The sequence below is a fragment of the Equus quagga genome, chromosome 1, assembly GCF_021613505.1.
Source record: "Equus quagga isolate Etosha38 chromosome 1, UCLA_HA_Equagga_1.0, whole genome shotgun sequence".
NCBI lineage: Eukaryota > Metazoa > Chordata > Mammalia > Perissodactyla > Equidae > Equus > Equus quagga.
The window spans coordinates 152101590-152114446 of NC_060267.1; the positions used below are offsets into that span (position 1 = coordinate 152101590).

Below are 12857 nucleotides of genomic sequence, written 5' to 3' on the forward strand. Positions count from 1 at the left end.
TCCCTTTGCCCGTTCCTTAAGTGTTGGTGTTGCCCAGGTGAGATCGGCGCCTTTCCTCATAGCTGTAGGTTCTCTCTGAGCCGTGTCATCCATGTCATATGATCATAGTATATGCCTGGAACTCTGTTCTTGATCTTTTGCAAGAGCTTCAGACTAACTGCTACACCCTTTTAGATGTTCTGACAGGCCTTAAACTGAATATGTTCAAAACTTATCATCCCCATCTCACCCACAACCAGATTCTTCTTCTCGTCACCACCATCAACCCATGCATGCAAGCTAGAGACCTCAGGATTATCCTTGACTCATCCCTCTCCCTCATCCTTACTGTGTAACTTATTTCCAAGTTCTATTGATTCTGCAATTTAAATATCTCTAGAAATACTTCATTCCTATAGCATCTGCCCTCATCCAGACTACCACTTTCTCTTTCCGGGTTTATGAGAATAACCTCTCATTTCCAATTTTAGCTGGAATCTCCATATAGCAACTAAAGCTATTGTCCAAAAGACAAGTATGATCATATCATCCCCCTGTCCAAAACATTTCAATGTCTTCGTTAAAACCAAGTTTGTACCCTGCAACATGCCACGTAAAGTCTGTCATGATCTGAGTCTTGTGCATCTCTTCATTCACTCATTCATCGCATCTTTATTGAGAACCACTTATATGACAACCTCTGTGTTAGTTACCTTGGACCAGTGAGCAAACAGACGAACATCTATGCTCTCAAGGAGATTATGTAAGACCTCATAAATGAATTACATGGTATGGAAAAAGGAAGAGTAGAAAAAGTCAGGGGGAATTAATAGAGATGGGACAAGGTGCACCTTGTGATTTCAAATAGGGACCCAGGATTGCTGTCATTAAGAAAGTGACATCTGGGCAGAGTTTTGAAAGAAGTGAGGGAGTTAGCTATGAGGCTATTTGGGGGAGGAGCATTCCAGGAAGAGGGCGAAGACCATGCAAAGACCCTAAGGTGGGAGCATGCCTGGTGCCTTTAAGGAATAGCCAGGAGGCCGGGGCAGCAGGCAGAGTCAGCCAGGAGGAAAGCTGTGCTAGGTGAGACAAGAGAGGAAACACTGCCAGAGGCAGCAGATTATACAGGATTGTTTCAGGTCATTGTAAGGACTTTGGCTTTTACTTTGAAGGAAATGAGGAGCCTTTGGAGGTATTTGAGCAGAGGAATGACCATGGCTTAGATTGAAGAGGATCATTTTGGATTCTGGCTGCTAGGTTGATAGTAGATTGTACAGGGCGAAAGTTCAAGCAGAGAGACTACTTAGGAAGTTATTTTGGTATTTCACCGTTACTTCTTGCCTCTCCCTTCCTCAAACTCCATGTTCTAGCCACACCAAACTTACTTCGTTCTTCAGATGTGCCACGAGCTCCCTTATATTTCAGCCTTTGTTACTTTTATTACTTCCACCTAGAATGCCTCTCACATTACCCCATCCTCTGATCTCTGCTTGACTCTCTCTACTCTTATCTCATGTAACAATTTAGATATCAGTTCCTCCAGGAAATCTTTGACCTTCCAAATCTAAGATGGAGCCTCTCATTTGTTCCAATGACATCTACATTACTGTCATGGCTCTTTTCACACTGAACTGTGGTTGTATGTTTAAACCTCTGTCTCTCTCACTTGTCTGAAAGCTTTACAAGGGTGGGGTCCATGCTTCCAACCACCTCTCAACACTTGGCTCCAGTGGCTGCTCAATTAACTATGCCATTGCCGAATCTCCAGGTTTGCGAATGGCGATCTCCTGAACAGCTGAAACAACTTCTAGATTTGGAGATGAGAGACACAGGAGAGCCACACCACAGGCTGCTGGAACTCTGCCAGGATGTCATTCGCTACAGCGTCAAAACTAGTAAGAACTTTAATTTACTTCCTTGATCTGTACCTCTAACAAGTTCTTACATTTTCTTAAGCACGTATTTACTTCATAGCAAAGCTGAGTATGACAATGTTTATGAGACGAGAAACTTGAATCCAAAAATAGTGGCTCTGATAATTTTACAATGATCCATTTAATCCCCAATACAGAGTTGTTGTCAAGACCAAAGATAAATTGATAGAAAAACTGTTGGTGTTAGTGATCATATATAAATATTATCTGCTCTCTGACAGTCCCCATCATCTGTTTATAATCATGACCATATATCATGACTGCTACTTAGCATTTCTTATGTTGATCCAAACTGGCAAATGATGTTTTACTTATAGAATTCATTAAGGGATTTTAAATCTTGATAGCCCAGAATATGCAAAAAAAAAAAAAAAAAAAAACCCCAAAAAATGTTCTAGAGGGTGTCTTTACTATAAACAGGAATAGATTTATTTGGAAGATACTGATTAACTCTTGGCAGTTGATAATTACCAAATTATCTTATCAAATCTAGCAAGATCAAAAAATTAAAACCCTTACAAAAGTAGAAGAAAAATGAATACATGATAAGTTTTTGTTGTTATTATTTCACAATGATGCTCAACCACCGTGATCTTTCATAAGTGCAGTAACATGATATCAGTCCTGTGCTGGAGTACTATTGCAACTGACTGTTAATATCCTATACACCCAGTGAACAAATCTCAAAAGCAGGAGGATAACTTTCCAAAACATGCATTTCTCAGTGTGATGTGAAGGTAATCTAGTGCTTAAGACCATACTGACATTATGCTTTGTGAATTCTGACACTGAACTAAATTTAGTGGAAAGAACATAATAAAATCCTGGCTAAAAATAATTGGTTTGTATTCCCTTGGGAAAGTCTGATGTATGTATCAAAAACCCAGTTAGCATTTCAAAAGCAGAGATACATATCTTACTATTATAGTGCGTGTCAGAAGTGTAGAATGACATTTAATGCAGCAGATTTTTTGGTTTGCTGGATATTTTCCATAATGTTGCCATGGAAATCAATCATAAATTAACACAGAACTAAAAGAAAAATCTTATTAAAATTACTTGTAGCAATGCCTGGTTTCCTTTGCCAGATTAGAGGAAGTTTTCCATGTTTTATTTGAAAAGACATTTCCTTTTGAGACTTTTGTTTTTTATTGAACCCCTCGTTTAAGGAGAAAAAAACCTAAACCCAAATGCTGTAAGTTGTGATGAGAGGTCACTGACTCAAGTGGTTCCCAAATCCTCAAATTTAGAAACAGATCTCCTGCCTCTTTGTTCTTTGTCGTCCTGGGCTTCCTCTGATTGAGAATGTCAAGCCAGTTAGCCTGTTGTTTGGTGTGAATATTCACACTGTGGAAAGCCAAGAACCTTTATGAGACCTTTCACAGGAGGAGAAAAAATAGAAAGTTGGAACTGAAGTCGTTTGAGTCTTAAAGGCGACTGCCTTTGAAGTAAGTTGAATCAGAAAGTTTACGTAAGCTGTACGATGAGTCACGTTGTACTCCATCTACATAATGCCAGCTGCATTAGGAAAAAGGGTCCGATCTGAAAAATGGAAAGGCCACTCACTGCTGATAGCCTGAAGTGAACCCTGTTGGTGAGTGAGATGCGTTTAAATGTAGGGAAGTTAATACTGATATTTTCAGAAGATAAAGGTCACAGGCTTTGACGCTTGTACAAGCAGCATTCAAATAACCTGTTTCTCAAGCATCCTGGTTTAGGTCTGGTTGTAAAAAAAAAGAAAAAGAGAAAAGAGCAGGTAAACCAATGCTCTTAAAAGAGTGCTCAAATTGTGCTTGGAAACATTATTGTTCAATAGAAAGAGCTATGAGGTGGGTCTTCAACATTTGTTTCCCTTGTCCATGATTAGATTTTGAAGGCTTTTTTAAAATTGAGCTTTAATTTACATTCAGTCAAGGGGACAGATCTTAAGTGCTTAGCTCGATGAATTTGTACATACCTGTGCATCAGTAACCATCACCCAGATCGAGAAATGAGCTGTTCCCAGCTCTCCAGGGGCTCCTTCCACTCCCTTCCTAGTCAATATCTCCTTCCCAAAGGTATGCAGAATTCTAACCTCTATCTCTGGAGATCAGCTTTGCCTAATACTGAATGTCGTATAAGTGGAATCAAGCAGTATATATTCTTTTGTGTCCAGCTGCTTCATTGTCTGAAAGATTCATTTATGTTACTGCCTTTTTGATCTTTTTTTCTTTTTTATTGCTGCATGAATGAATATTTTGTTTCAATTTACAGACCACCCAAGATTTTTCAACCAGTTATATGCTGGACTTGATTATTATTCGTTGGTGGCCCGATTTATGATAGAAGCATTGAACCCAAGTGTGTAAGTACCATTTTACTGGAATTTTACACTGAACATGGATTAGAGATGTTTTTAAGTAGATGAAATTTTACTTCATGGATTTCTATTTAACGGTTTCACTTACACAGAGTCATCATAAATAATGGAATAGTGTTACGACACTTAGCAGTATTCAAAGAGCTGTTTGATTTGATAGTGGTACTGTGAAACGGGTAAGGCAAGCATTGTTATCTCCTCTTAACAGATGAGAAAATTGATTGAACAACTTTTCATTCACTCCTGCATGAAAAGCCATGTCTGTGCTAAGTGTCGTATACTTTGAATAAAACAAATCTTGACTTTGCCTTCACAGAGCAAAAAATCTAGTGAGAAAGACATACTAATTGAAATGATCCACACAAATTAATGTAGAATTCAGTTTCTCATATGAAGGAGAGGTACATGATGCTATAAATATACATGGGACATTTTTTCCTAGTTGAGAGCTCAGGGAAGTCTTCTCTGAGGAAGCAATAGGTAAGAACTGAAGGATGAGTAAAAGCTAACTAGGTGAAAAGAGGAGGGAGGAGTGATGAGTTCCAAACTCAAGGAACAGTATGTACAAAGGCCCTGTGGCAGGAGACAGCATGTCATATGCTATAAACTGAAAGGTCAGTATGGGGTTAGCTGAGAAAGCTATGGGGAATATAGTGGAGGATAAGACTGGAGAGATAGAAGGCAGATGTGCAGGACCCAGTAGGCAATGTTTGTGAGTTGTTCTAAGTACCATGGAAGGCCATTGAAGGTTTTTAAATCATTAGGTGCCATTTGCTTATTGAAAAGATCACTGGAAATATGGAGAGTCGATTGGAGGGGACCAATCAGGAGGAGATTACCTTAGTCAGGTGAGAGATGATAGTAGCTTGGACTTAGAGGAAAGTGGTAGGAAAAGAGAGAAAAAAAATGTGTTTAGAAGATAAAACAGGAAAGACTGGGTAATACATTGGGTCTTAGAAATGAGGACAAGGGGTAGGTTTAGGAGATGGTTCTTGGGTCTCTGGCTTTCATAGCTGGGTTGATGGTCATGTTATTCATTGAGATAAACATTTGAAGAGGGAACCAGTTTTTAAGTGCATGGTGAAGAAGGCAAGAGTAAGAAGTCAAATTTCACTTGTGAGCATTTGAGTTTGCAGTGACTTTGAGATATTTAAAAGTATATATCAACCAAGCTGAGAGATGTATGGGCCTGGAACTCCAATATCTATAAGAAAGATACAAATTTAGGACTTGGCAAATCGATGGTAACTGAAATATTGGGCATGCATAAGATTCCTTAAGTCAGTGACTCTCAACACTCATTGCTCATTAGAATCAATCTAGGAACTTTTAAAAAATATTGAGGCCTGGGTCCCAATCCAGACCAATTAAATCTGAATTTCTATGGGTGTGTCCCACATGTTAATATATTTTCAAAGCTCAACAAGTGATTTTAATGAGCAGGATAGAGGCACTTGGAATAAAAACAAACCAGGAAGTTGATAACCACTGCCTGTGGGAGAGTATAGAGTGAGGAGAGAAGAGGGCTGAGGACTGGGCCTTGAGGCCATCTAATATTTAATGGCTAGGAGGAGGAGGTCAGCCTACAAGAGAGAGAGAAGAAAGAGAAATCAAGTGAGAGGGTGTGGAAGCCATGGAGGACAGTGCACTAGGGTTGCCTGTTGTTCAGTATTCAAGTGAGACAAAGAATAAAAAATGTCCCCTGGATTAGCAACATGGATGTCATTGGTGACTCTAGTTAGAGAATTTTTGGTGGAGTAATGAGAGATGATAGCAGGTTACAATGGGTAGAAGAGTTAAGTGGTAGATAAGTCAGAAGAAACAGTAAAATTATACACTTCTGTGAACCTTTCTTGTTTATAAAATGACATAATGTCTGTAGAGTGCTTGGCGCATAGGGGGATAGATGTTCATTTATTTTTTGCCTTCTTCCCAAAGTTTCCCCTCCCGGGTGTTAAAATAATTATATTAAATTCTGTGCCTATAAATCTAAATGTGTCTGCTTAGCTTATATATTTAGAGTACACGTTTATTCAGATACAGGTTAATGTAATCACCTAATTGTTTGCGATTATAGATATTTAGTCATCCTCAAGTGATCTGGAGAGAGAAGAGACTCAAAGATTACTAAACAAGGCATGATAAGTGTCACAGGTTGGGTTCCCTGGGCAGCTGGTCTAGAAGGAGTTTAGTGAGTAGGATGTTTATTAAGGAATACCCTTAGCATCAACATGGGTGATGGGAGGGGACAGAAGCAGGAGTGGGCAGAGAGGCATACAGACTCAATGACAATCTTGGCTGACCCTACAGAGACCTCTGGAGCCACAAAGGCCTTTCAGAGTGGTCTGGAGTTGCGCCGGCACACCTTTATACCTCCAGCTGGACCGGTTATCAGGTGTAGACCACGACAGGAAAGGGTGTAGCTTTGGGGAGCGTGGCTCCCCGCAGCTGAGGCAATTCCTAAAGGGGCTCACTTAGCAAGGTTCTCTGACCAGAGTCTTCTAGTCAAGAGCGACAAATTCTTCATTGGCAGGGGATCTGGGTAGGGCTTTGCAGTTAACTCATCATATCATAAGAGATGTCCACAGAGCACTTCCCATTTGTACCAACACAGGAGTGTGATGGAAGAAGCCCTAGTTCAGGATAGGTAGTTTCCGTGTAGAGTATCTAGAGCTGACTGTGAGGGTGCTCATGGTGGTTATCTAATAATACCTGATTACCATGACAATGGTTTTTCTTTGACTAGCATCCAAAGAGTAAACTGGCCACTGCTCATGGCAAGTAGAAAGAATCCAAATACACTGCCTTTATCTCTCCCAATGGAATGGAAAGTTTCCTATAAATTCAGACTGCAGAAGTAGCTTGCATATCCTTGAGGCCACCAGGTATTGGCATTTATCTAACCATGACTAGCGCTATCACTGACTGCGTATTTCTCTATTTCCAATGGATAAACTTCCAAAGACTCTACAGACACATCAGCAGCCACTTGATGTAATCAAACTCTATGTGCATTTCTTGGGACACCAAAGGGATGGTTTGACTTTAGTCATAGAAGTGAAGTGTTTTTTATATCTATCTAGTTATACGTATGAGGTGTCCCCAGTGTTTCTGTTAGTGGAAGAAGCGGTTCTGAAGAAAATGATTGAATTTATTGGCTGGAAAGAAGGGGATGGAATATTTAACCCAGGTAAGTACAATTAGTTATTGCCATCTCCCTTCCATTACAAGCACCTAAAAATGTATTCACGTGTTATAGAAGGAACAACTCCTTGCAAATTTGCACATTACAAAAAGTTGGACATTAATAATGCTACTGGGTGAGAATCTAGCTTGTGTGCCTTTCTCCAGAGTGATAATATTTTCCTTAAATGCTAAACAAATGACATAAATGCCAAACAAATGAGATGCCTACAATTTAGGGTTTATATTTAACACAAATAAATTTGTCCACTGCTGGGAGTTTGGAGGAGCTGTAATAAATTTTTCAGTCAATTTTATTTGAAAAGTCTTCCTGAATCACATTTTGGTTATCCTACTGTCCTCTTTTGGAACCAGAGAGGAGCATATATTATCATTTTATTGATCAGATGACAGACTGAAAGAATATTATTAACTATGGAAACTTCGGTCCTGGCCCTAAGTCCAGAGATTGAAACTTTTTGTTTGGAAAAACTCTGGAATGAGAGAAGAGGCCCAGCCTTCTCTCTGTGCCGAGAGTGGAAATTGCCGGAATTGGAGATTAGGAAGTATGTACGAGTAATGGGGTGGAGGGTGTGGTGCACAGATGACTTTCACAGTTACTTGTCATTAGACTAGAGCAGCCACAGCTGTTCATGCTTTCCACTATAGTCGGTGCTTAGGCAGCTATAACTTCATGCTGTAAATATGCCATTTCCATTTTGTTTTTGCAGGTGGTTCAGTGTCCAATATGTATGCAATGAATTTAGCTAGATACAAATATTGTCCTGATATTAAGGAAAAGGGGCTGTCTGGGTTGCCAAGATTAATCCTTTTCACATCTGCGGAGGTAAAAAACTATTTTTGATATCAGATATAGATTTCTGAGAATGCTTTAGTATTTAAGAGGTCTTATTTGTCTGGGGACTCCTAATGTGCTTTTATCCTATCCACGTGTGACTAATACACCTAAGTATAACATCGTATTTCATCTCAAAAGAAATTCTGATGAGTTTGATATTGTAACCCCTGGCCACCCAATTTTGTACATCACCTTTACTTAAAATTTATATTCTGTAACATTTTCTTTGAGGAAAGAGAATACTTAATTTGAAAGTGCTGTCTCTTTCTGTGAAATTCTTCTTTGAGTATCTTATTTATCAGAACTTGGATGATTACTACTGATCTCACCTAGGTCTTATACTCGCACTTCTTTGTAAAAGTGATTCCTCTCAATGCCTAACACAAGGGCTTTTCAAGAGGAAAGGGAGAGATTCAGTAACAATGAACATCACGCATACACACACACACACACACACACACACAATTGGATGTTGCCACAATCCCCCATCTCATTTTACTCTTCACTAAAGTAGGAGGTCCAATTGTGGATAAGTACATTGGCTTTGAGCTAGGCTGCCTGGATTCAATTCCTGTCTTCACTGCTTTCTATCTGAGTGACCTTGGGTAAGTTGATTAACTCCTCTGTGCCTCAGTTTCCTAATTTGTACAAATGAGTGTATCAGCTCTCATATCTAACAGATTATCCCAAAACTCAGTGGCATAGAATTATAGCTACATATTACTGCTGACAAGTCTGGGGATAGTCTTGACTGGGCTCCCTTAATTGTCTGGGGCTTAGCTGGCTGATGGCTGATCAGGACTGGCTCAGCTAGGATGACTCCAGCGAGTTCTCTCTGCTCCACGTGTCTTACATCCTCCAGCAGGCTACTCCAGCTGTGTTGTCATGGCAATGGTGCAGGTGAAAAACAGCATGGAAACACACCAGACATCTTGAGTCCTAGGCTCAGAACTGGCACATTGTCATTTCTACCTCTTTTCTTGATAAAGTAAGTCACGTCTAGCAACCCAGATCCACAAAGTGGGAAAATAGACTCTACCTCTTAAGGAGACTTTCTGCAAAGTCACCTGGGAAGGGACATAGATACAGGGAGCAGTCAACAGTTGGGGTCATTGAGAAACGCAGCATCCACATGAGCTTAGTAGTCACCGATTAGTGGGTTGTTGCAACTCACTGAGTGAGTTAATGCATGTAAAGTAGCATCTGGCACATAATTGATAAACAGAAATGTTAGCTATTATTATTAGCAGGAGGAGAGTGATCCAACTATAATAGTGTTGGTAGAATAGATGGCATGGTTTAAGTGTAGTCTTATCTGGAAGAGATTCTCTTTTTCCTTTTCTATTTTTGTGTGATTCCAGTGGGTGCCTCTGTCTGTTCCACAACTACCTCTTCCCCACGTCCCTGGCAGGAAAAGTTTAGCATCTGTACCTTCTGTGATAATCTAGGTCTCCTGTCAAGCACATGAGGTGGGCAAATCTGAAAATTCTGTTATTTCTAGTTGGGCTTTCCTGTGTCTGTTATTTTCTTTCAAGAGCCAAAGTTACTTTATTATTGCAAAAGGATAAATTGTGCCCTCAGAGGTGGGCAGTCAAAGAAAACCTGGCCACCCCGACGTTTTCCTCCTGCCCTGTCTGACCTTAGTTGGGGGTTCAGTGCAAAGTGGGCGTTGAGTTGTTGGGAGGCGCCTAGGAGGGATCATCTAGGCTGAGATTCTTTTTTTTCTTTTTTGTCTTTTTTATTGCAGTAACATTGGTTTATAACATTATATAAATTTCAGATGTACATCGTTATATGTTTTGTTTTCTGTGTAGAAAACATCATGTTCACCACCAAAGGACTAATTACAATTCATCACCACACACATGTGCCTAATCACTCCTTTTTCTCTTCCTTCCTTCTCTCTTCCCCTCTGGTAACCACCAATCCAAAGTCTGAGATTCCTAGCACAGGCCCTGAGGCCCTTCTTTGTGAGGCCTTCTTTCTGTAGCAAGAGAAGAATGTTTGGGAATGTGGACAACTGGGGAAAGTTCTTGGTTATTTGGTATTATTATGGAGTAGAGTTTCCCTCTCTGGGTTCCAATCCTTGGTATTTCAGTTTAGGGAACCCTAGCATATCAGCAATGTAAAGTCCATTCTGTATTTGAATTGCTGTTTCCATGTCTGGGAAAGCTGATTAAATAGGGCTTCTGCTATCAGCTCAGAGTTTTAGTTTTGCCTTTTTCTTTCTTCCTTTGGTTTAAAACTTACTAGAGTTTTCTCTGGAATAATTGGGGGAAAAAATTCCATGGAAGCCTAGAATAAAGATTGTTCCTGGGAAAGATCAGGAACGCAGGTGTAGCTGGCAAATTGGGGGTGAAAAGAAATTGAAACCTCATGCAGTTGTGAAACCAGAACCCAGCATTTTTTTTAAATCTCCAGTGGAGATATATATACAAAAGGAGGTGAAATATATGCCTTGGCTATTATGCCAGCAGAAGATGGAGCCAGAAAATCAAGAACTAGATATGTGTCTTGGTTTGCTGAGGCTGCTATAACAAATATCATAGGCTGGGGGCCTTAAACAACAGACATATGCCTCTCACAGTTCTGGAGGCTGGAAGTCCAAGAAGCAGGTGCTGATAGATTCAGTGCTGCTGAGAGCCGTTTCGTTGTAGAGCGCTGTGTGCTCCCAGGACATTTCCTCTGCTCTTGCTTGTAAACAGAGTGAGATCTCTCCGTCTTCCTCATTTTACAAGGGCACTAATCTCATGAGAGTCACCCTCATGAGCTCATCTAAAACTAATACCATCACATTGGGGGCTAGGGATTAAACACGTGAATTTTGAGGGGATACAAACATTCAGCCCATCACAATGTGAATTCCACAGAAAAATTCCATAACTGTGAACACACTATAGCCTTGAATATTTATTTTCACCCCCTCCATACAGACTCCACTTTGTAACTCACTCCTTTCCCTGTTTTGCCAAAGATACTCAGGTCATAGCATTTGCATTATTTTAATTCATATTTTAGAGACCGCCTTTACCACTTATTGCAACAAATCAATTCATTATTTAGTTTAAAAAAAGGAATTAAAGAATTAAAAAAATAACTGAAAATAAAAGAATTTCCAAGGCAAGTTTTAACGGTCTTAAACCCTATGTGAATCTTCGCTACACCTCCCTTGTTTTCTTATAGGTGTTGGCTCATGGCCCTGTGGTTATTATCGTGTGTTCTTTATTAGGTGGTCTTACTTTTCCAGTTTTTATGCTGACCCAGATTAACCAGGGTAATTACTCCATCTCTGCCTTGCACCATCAAATGCAGAATGCACGCACCCACCACTGAAGGTATTTTTGCATCCTTCAGGTTTCAATTGTAATTCAACTGTTGCTGGAGACCTGGAATATCATGACAAAGCCCCCTACACTGTCAACCTATCCAAAGTAGCCTCTCCAGTGCTAAACAGGAACCAAAAAGAAGGGGATTTGGGAAGAAAAGTAATAGTAATAAATTCGAGGCATGATTAGCAGTTAGATATGAATTTCTTGAATTTATAGAAATCCTAGGTTTGTAATTCCAATCATTTTGGGAATCAGCATAAAGTAGATCATTGTCTGCCACTAAAAAGTGAGAGAAGAAAGAAACTTTTACCTCCCAGGGCGACGATCAATTGGCCCAGCTCCTCTCTGGCAGGATCCAGGCCAGGGTAAGAAGAGTGAGACGACCAGGGTTCACGTCTCCGGGCTGTACCTCTTTATGTTTTGCACCCGAGATGCCTCATTCACTCACCCTATCCTGGCCCTGCCCTCCGGGAGAGGCTGCCCTGGTTTGGGTGTGACTGCAGGCGTGCTCCACAGGCAAGCAGGGGCTTCTTAGGATGTCGTGCCGAGCATGGAGTGGTCCACCTAGATGCCGGCTCTGCTTCTTTGGGAACTGACTCATCTGTGTGCTCTTGGAAAAGTCCCTGTACATTCTTTTTTTCATTCCCTAACATGGAACATTCATACACTCTGCTCTCCCCACCTCCCGGAGCTAATTTGAGTGTCCAACTAGTCAGCACTCGAAAGAGTCCAAGTGTCCAGAACACAATCTACGGGAGGGGAAAGCAGCAGCTCTTTGAGAAACCCAAGGTCACAGAAAAAAATCCTTGCTGGAACCAGAAAGGAAAACCTCGGTGCAATTCTGACTTTCATGTAGGCGCTTGCTGTTTTATCCTTATAGAAATGCACACCTCTGACATTTTTGCATCTTCAGTAGATGAACGAAGCCTAGAGGGAGATTGGGTCTTAGAACGACTGACTTATCTTTTGCCAGCAATGGGAGCAGCCACCGTTTGTTTCTAAATGCAGCTGTTACTTCTGAACTCCAGCCTTCTAGGTTATTCCTTTCCTTAAAACTACTCAGCATGTCTGAAGCATCGCCTTCTCTTTTCTTCCCTTCTAGAGCTCTTTTCCTCCTCTGCTGCGTTCAGACGTTTAGACTTCAATTTTGTAGACTTTTTTTTACCTGTCTCTATCCATTTGAGATTGACATTGGACTAGACTTTGCCCTGGGG

General features: G+C 40.5%; 1 protein-coding gene and 1 long non-coding RNA gene across 3 annotated transcripts in view; one reads left to right on the forward strand and one right to left on the reverse strand.

The window, feature by feature from the left end:
• Nucleotides 1–12225, reverse strand: part of LOC124229927 (uncharacterized) — a 42006-nt gene extending 29781 nt beyond the window's left edge. The window contains exon 1 of the long non-coding RNA XR_006886022.1: nucleotides 11954–12225. This is a non-coding gene — a long non-coding RNA (uncharacterized LOC124229927). The remainder of the gene's footprint in view (nucleotides 1–11953) is intronic.
• The window catches only part of GADL1 (glutamate decarboxylase like 1), a 157782-nt gene that overhangs the window by 32880 nt on the left and 112045 nt on the right, over nucleotides 1–12857 (forward strand). For both annotated transcript variants that reach the window (XM_046645449.1, XM_046645458.1), the window contains exons 3-6: nucleotides 1748–1874; nucleotides 4167–4257; nucleotides 7356–7462; nucleotides 8187–8302. In XM_046645449.1, coding sequence (XP_046501405.1) covers nucleotides 1748–1874; nucleotides 4167–4257; nucleotides 7356–7462; nucleotides 8187–8302 — 441 coding nt within the window. The remainder of the gene's footprint in view (nucleotides 1–1747; nucleotides 1875–4166; nucleotides 4258–7355; nucleotides 7463–8186; nucleotides 8303–12857) is intronic.